We start from the raw sequence: 7,234 nt of genomic DNA, 5'->3' as shown, positions 1-7,234 counted from the left end.
AGTTGCTGCCTTTATTTTAAACTGTTGCACTGCTGACATGTTATGAAGGACCAACAACACAAAGCCCAGACATATAACAAACCCTGCTTCACCTAAACCTTTGGCTTCTGATTATTTGGTGGAAGAAAATTTTGTTTTGGAAAACAGGGAATTGTTGCTTTAAGGCTTGTCAAATGGATCATTAATACATATTTAATGGATGGCCCTTGGAGACTGTAACCTACAATTTACTAATATAGACAGGGATGAGTAAATAACATCAAGGTGTGGCTCCTCCTTTATCTTACCACTACACTCATATGTATGCTTTGTATGGAAAACTTTATTTGATAATAAAAATAGCATTCACAGACTTTCTCCTTCTTTGTTGCTACATCATATACATAGTGTCTGTTCCAAGGCAAGAAGCTTGTACTGGGTAAGTCCACATCTACTTGTACTAGTGTTATGTATAAACCCAAAAAGTCAAATAAAGCTATGAACAATGTGGTATTTATATATGCATAGTGTTTTATAAAAAAGATTGGCCCACATACTGCTTTTCATCAACACAGAAAAGAGCATTATGTCTAAAGCATATTGCAAGAAATGATGGTTGAAGAACATAGACTGCATACAAGTGCTTAATAATCCATAAGCAGGCCCACCATGAAGAACTGATATTCAAACCAACAAAAGCTTTAGAATTACTTATATAGTCTCCCATTTTAAAACAGCTTTACATACCTGATTCAGTTTACATTAAAATATATCCCCTGAATCAATTTGTTCCATTTTCAGAAATATAAACACTTAATCACATTCCTCACAGCTAAATTTTGTCATAAATCCTCTTTTATACAAGAAAAAGGCAACAGGTTGGTTTTTTTTTCCAACAGGCTCTATTAATTACAATTTAAACTGTACACACAATGATCGGCCATCTTCTTTCTTGGTTTTGTTTTTACAGTACCATGGCAACAACAGTGATAGACTTGCAATGTTTTTGTGTTCATATGGAAAATGTGAAACAGTATACATGTACACACCAATGCACTGTAAAAAGCAGCAGTTTACTTTAGTGGTCCAACAATAACGGCATACATTTTGGCTCAGCTAGGCAGTAATCCTTATACCAATCTTATACCAATACTACAGCAGACTTACCACACAACTTGCAAATTTAAAAATACAACTTAGAAACTTGCAGGTTTCCCTTTTGCTGCTGTTCTTAGATTCAAATTTACAGCATAAAACCAGTATGGATAGGCTTCCATATTACAACCAGGTTGTCTCACTGATTGCCTCTTTTTGCCTGTGTTTTTCCTTTGATAAATCTATATTTTTTTATTCCCGCCCCCCCCCCCCCCCCCCCCAGCAAGTAAAGTCCTTCTGCCCCAGTAAGGATGAACCAGTAAAATAAAAAACTTAAATATAGAGCGAGAAGAAGATAGAGCTTTTGGAATCTGGCAAAATAAGAAAAGCCCACTGGTTTTGCCTGAGCAGAAGGAATACACCCGCTCCAAGAGAGAGGACTTTGCTCCCACCGCACCGCATTGTGCCTTGTCCCAGGATCCTGATCCCTCCTCTTGCTTCAAAGCAGACAAACAATAAATACCATGCACGCTCGGGTTGCTGTCCATATACATCTAGAAGATCAGTAGGGCTGTGGCGGCTGCCTTAATGAAATATCGTTAAGTGTTGCTGAGGCTAATGAGAGATCAACAGTCTACTTTAGTGTGTGACACATGCATGGTGGTTACCAGTCCTTCTGTCTTTGTGCATCCTGTAGAGGGGGCCTGAAAGTATAAACTGTTCACGGAACAAACTAGAAATTCCTTATCTCAAATCATCTTGTGCTGTGTGGGGTTGTATTTTCTTTTTAATTATTAATTATTATTATAAATATCCTTCATTGAAACAGTAGTCTCTTCAAACAGTTCTTGCAATTTTAGGAACATTTGTCTCTTTTGTTTTTAATTCCTTCAGCAGAAGCGCTCCATTCCTACTGAGATGAACCATTTTCTTCCTTTCCCACCCCCAACCCTTAAAAAATTTTCTACATACAGTGTAGCAGTGAGTCACTAGAGAACAGTCTGGATCAAATTGTTCAAACGTGGTCATAAAATCCTTTGCCTATATTACTGGCTACCCCCCATTCACTATATTGGGGAGGAGGGAAAGTAGCCCAATAAAGGAATTATTCTTAAGAAATCTACAAAGAATGTAGAAACAAAATTTTATAATCCTTTAGGACCAACATTTGGCAAGTAATTAAAAAAAAAGAATACACTGAAAAATACTTTCTTTAATATTATACATCAGGCACAACACTTTTTTTTATTTTTTTATAAGATTTAATCTGCATAAAAGGTTTGTAGGATCAGCAGGTGCCGGATGGATGCTTCCTCGCCTGCAAAAGCCGGATGGTTTCAGCTCCCACTCTCTCTCCTCGGCTCCTGCCATGTGGGGAAGGTGACGGGGACCCCGGGGGACCCCTCAGATGCTGAGGTCGGTGCTGCACTCCTTGTGTGGCCGCCGGCGCTGCTCGGGCAGGTGCCTGCGGCTTGGCTCCAGCTTCCAGCCAGGCTCTTCCCTCTCCCGGCGGCCGGCTCGCTCCTCCCTGAGCCGTCTGTCGGGCGACCTCTCCCTCCGCCGGTCGGAGGACTTGGCCCGCCGGTCCAGGGAGCTCTCTCTTCTCCGGTCGGGTGACCTCCTGGGCTCCGTGAGTCTCTCCAGCGACCGCCGGCGACGGCCGGGGGACCGCTCTCTGCGCCTTTCAGGGGAGAGGTCTCTCCTCCTCTCGTGTCGTTCCCGCCTCTCCAAAGTGTTGTCGGCGCTCCTCGTCCCTTCCCTGCGCTTTTCGGGAGACCTCCTCTTCTGCCCGTTCACCACCGCCCTCTCCGGCTGCCTATCGCGCCTCCTCTCCGGCGATCTCTCCGTCCTCCTGCCTGGCACGTGGTCGTTGGTTTTAGAAGTCCCATTCCAAGTGTGGTGTTCATTGGGATGTCTGCTAAACTCTCTGCTGCCTTTTAGGTCTCTAACATAAGTCCGCTTGTCCCCATGTTGTGATGATTTGTGAAGGTCTGGTGGATAACTGGACTCCGATGATGGGTGCTGCCGTCGGTCGGATGGCACGGGTTTCATTTCCGATACGTTTTGTGAACCTGTGGCGGGACTGTTCCTGTCACTGCTGGGGTCTGAAAGAAAATAACAGCAAAGTGTTTGGTACCGATGCCTTCTGCAGCGCCGTGACACCACTTATCACTCTTCAGACTTCATTAGTGACAAAAACAAACAACTGTTAAAGCAGTCAGCGAGGGCTAACCGAAGCTTTTGTTAATTTAACTGCGAACAACGAGAGTTACAGGTTAGTACTGGTGCTGCTCTGTTCGTTAGTTGTGTTTTGGTCCAAGCCGATATCATCTTATTGCTCTTCTGGTCATGGGGCATTTTACATTTTCCCCAAGCCCAAATTCATAATGTTTTGGTTACCCTACTTTCTTTCCAGTTGGGGTTGTTGGCTTTTTTTTTAACGGTTTCCAATAAAGAGGGTCTTTAGGGAAGGATTTTTTCTTTCAAGTCTTTTGAAAGAATTGCCTTCCAGGTGTGGGAGGCCTTGTTTCAAATAGCAGAAAATGTACAGAAAATAGAATTGATTATTAAGTTTTTGCCTTGTAAAATAACATTTTGAAGGTGTGAGAATTAGACTGTAATCATGCAATTTCCATTTCATTAAAGACATTACTTAATCTCACTTAGTTCTACCATGTTACAAAAAGTCCTCAGGTAGATTTTGGTTTTGCCACAATGATTCGAACAATGATGACAGAGGTTATGATTTTTTTCATATCAAAGCAATGGAAAGATATTGTAATATGTAGGATGGCTTTGATTAAAACCTAATCTCCAGCTCATTATTTTTCATGTAGTATTTCAGGTAAAATACAGCTGAGCTACCTCTGCGAGACAAACTGCAAAGCTGAAGGAAAAAAACAACCCCCAAACTAAAAACCAGCCCCTGTACTGTAGCTAAGCTACAATTATTCACATCACTCGTAACGGATGTTTATGAATGATTCATTATAGATACGGCAATCATTAAAGTAGCTGTGCTGACTTAATGTGAGCATTGCTTTCATTTGCTTATTATTTTCTTTGTTAAAGTAACTTCTGCAGGGCAGCTCAGCTGGTGTCAGCTAGGCTTCCTGCACCCAGACCCCCACCGTGAGGTGGACTGTCCTGATAGCAACAACTGAAAACCCTCACACAAACGTGGGCAAATAATTTTCTTCTGTTTTCCTCCTTTTTGTCTTCCCTCCCCCAAGCCAAACATTCTATGTGCTCATTCGTCCTGCCATCACACAAAGTATCTCCCTCTTGATGTCATTTCCGTTCCTGAGCTTGGGAGGGTCGGTGTGTGCATGGGCCACGATATTTGTGATTTCCAGGTGAAACCCGTGTTGTGACTCACGTGTGTGCATTTTCACTTATTAGTTTTTTCAGGCAGCAGCTGGGGACCACACTGCTTTTCCATAGCTGTAAGCACGTGGCTTGTGGCAACCTGGCTATTGCACAAGGTACCAGCGAGGTTTAAACGTGTCCTGGGGTGTACTTACAATTCAGGGGACGCAGGGTGCTCGGAATGAACTGCTGTACATATAAAATATAGCAAAGCGGAAAGCAATGTGAGGGAATTAGGCCACAGCACAAAAACACCTAATATTGATTTTAGCTACAAACCGTAGTTTGATTATGGCCCATAAGGTAGAAGCAAGACTCCCCGAGCTTGTCATTTCTCATACATGCAGCGATATTAGGAGGTATCATCGCTGAGGAAGGAAGAGCCCAGCACCAAGAAAAGTAAGAGAAAGAGAAAGAGAAAAGTAGAAAATTTAGATTCCCTATAATAAAGATGAAAGAAAGAAAAATCTTCATATTAATATTTTATCTTAGAATAAAGAAAGTTTATTTTTCCAGTCAGATTGTCTAGGCTTCACCCAAATATAAGGCTGCAAAGACAGCAGTTGTTATTATTGTGACATAGAGAGACATCTAAGAGGTGATTTAATAACCCAGACAACGAGAGCATCCATTCTAAAAGACAGCTGGAACAGCGACACAGAATGTCATAGAAAAAACATTAACAATCAAACAACAACGAAAATAAAGTCCACCAGAGACCACGACATTAAAAATAAGTACAAAACTCATTACAAAAATATACAGCCTCATAGAGAAGCACGTTCCAATTGAGTCAGAAAAATATTGGAACTTAACATTATTAGAGGAACCATTTGCGACTGCAGCGAACAGAACAAAGAGAGGAAGGAGTCCCAAATGTTACAAGGATATTCTTTACAGTAGTGCAACCCCTGTATATTAAATCCTTGCTTGAAGAATGAACGTTTAGTGGTTTAGCATTAGCCAAAAGAAAATCGGTGGTGGATTTCCATCCTCAGTGCAACAGACATATGCTTTGAGAAGTGAAGCACTTAATTTACAGGGTTTTTATGCAGTCTAGCATATGATACAGTACTGTACATCCAAAGGAGTATAGGAAAAGACAAAGGTAGAAAGAACATTACAGAATTTCAGTGCCATCATTGAACCCTTCGGTGTGCTATTTATAATACAGAAGTGTAAACCCACAACCTCCCTTCCATATTATTAAACACTTCAATTGTTTGTTGGTTATACTCTGAACTGGTCATTTTAAGTTAAATTAATGAGCAGAGTAAGCAGAAATTCTCAAATGTGGTACAGTAAATGTAAAGAAAATCGAGTTCATAAATTGTGCAGAAGGGTTTTGTTTCTGGTTTTAGGACATGGAGTGAATGATAAACACAGAACTTACTGACACAGAAATAACCCAAATACGGGATGAAAAGTATAAAGGACATCCCTTCAATCATCAGTTTCTATAGAAACCTCAAAGACCTTTGGTTGGGAGTAGCCCTCCATCGAGGGCACAATATTTGACAATTATCTCAAATAAATAAGACATCATTATAATATTAAATAGTGTGCTAAGTTAAGCCACCCAGCAATCCAACCTCCAGGAGAAGAAAAGGAATCTAATGCAATTCTTAGTAAGAAACAAGGACTGAATGTTTCCCCCAAGACAGACACAAGAGCACCTTTTCATAAACTCCTCACCTTTTCATACCTTACAAATTAACTAGTTGAAACCAGCAGACAGTTTAAGGGGGGAGAAAAGGGCTCAGGAGGCCAAATCAATATATTTTTGCAGTAAAGCTTTTTTTTTCTTTCCTTATTTTTCTTAAATAACTTTATGAATATTTACATAAATATTAAGGGAAGGCAAAAAATCTCATAAGCCATCTTGGCATTCATGTCTATGGATACAGACCGGAACCAAGAGAAAAACCTACCAAAAGAATTAAAAAAATCACTGCTTCAGAATAACAACTCAGAATCCCAGTTTTTGCATTGATTAGAAGTAGAGACCTATTTGAAAAAAAAACAATTCAGTCGCTGAGAAACAGTTTGGCACAGTTCAATGACATTCCTTGTTTGGCTGGACAAGACAATAAGGTTTTGTTTTGTTTTGTTTTCCTCTCTGATCACCAAAAATACTGCTATGATGATCTTGCCTTACACTGCGCCCCAAGTCCATGGAAGCAAGCAAAGGATGAAATGTGTAGAAAATTCAGCACAAGCGAGGCAATTAACCATATGTTGCAAAGGTTGGTAAGACACTGGTGAGAAAGGAAAATAAAAAAGAATTCCCGCTTCAGATCTTGAGACAAATCATTCATGGAGTGATGCCAGGGAAGAAAGGAATGTTTTCATAGTTTGACCCACCATATTCTGGGACAGAGCCATCTCCGCGTTTCAGAAACAGGCGGACCCTGCGGCCACCGTTTTTAATCAGTTCGATGGCCCGAGCGTGCTTCATGTTCTTGGTAGTTTCTCCGTTGATCTCTAAGATTTCATCACCGATCTGTCAATGAAATAAAAAAAAAGTCCAAGATTAGCCACAAGCCCCCACGAGGGACACCACCAGCACACCACAAGACAATAGCCACAGCAAAGTTGGAAGAGCTATGCACCACATGTAGCTAAATACACCCAACTCCTTCCAGTGACAGCCCACTGGAGACAGGAAGACAACAGGGAAAGCTTGAGGTATCAAAATATTTCATCGCTGTTCCATAAAACCACCTCGCCTACTGTATTGTTCAATACCTATAGCTGTGTTAGGACCAGTGTTCTTTTATTTTATTTACAT

At 40.9% G+C, this 7,234-nt stretch overlaps 1 protein-coding gene across 18 annotated transcripts in view; it reads right to left on the bottom strand.

Moving 5' to 3' along the window:
- Window positions 1–1,031: 1,031 nt before the first annotated feature.
- Window positions 1,032–7,234, bottom strand: part of MAGI1 (membrane associated guanylate kinase, WW and PDZ domain containing 1) — a 341,410-nt gene continuing 335,207 nt past the window's right edge. For 16 of the 18 annotated variants that reach the window (XM_082060139.1, XM_082060151.1, XM_082060150.1 and 13 more), the window contains 2 exons: window positions 6,808–6,946; window positions 1,032–3,179 (listed from right to left, as the gene is read on the bottom strand). In XM_082060139.1, the coding sequence (XP_081916265.1) occupies window positions 2,479–3,179; window positions 6,808–6,946 (840 nt within the window). In that variant the 3' untranslated portion in view covers window positions 1,032–2,478. Of the gene's footprint in view, window positions 3,180–3,212; window positions 6,947–7,234 lie in introns of those variants that run through there. The other 2 variants (XM_082060146.1, XM_082060148.1) reach the window with 1 other exon arrangement.

The sequence above is a fragment of the Streptopelia decaocto genome, assembly GCF_964273445.1.
Source record: "Streptopelia decaocto genome assembly, chromosome: 8".
NCBI classification, from domain to species: domain Eukaryota; kingdom Metazoa; phylum Chordata; class Aves; order Columbiformes; family Columbidae; genus Streptopelia; species Streptopelia decaocto.
The sequence above is the reverse complement of the archived record's forward strand: the minus strand, read 5'-3'. Positions and strand labels throughout refer to the sequence as shown.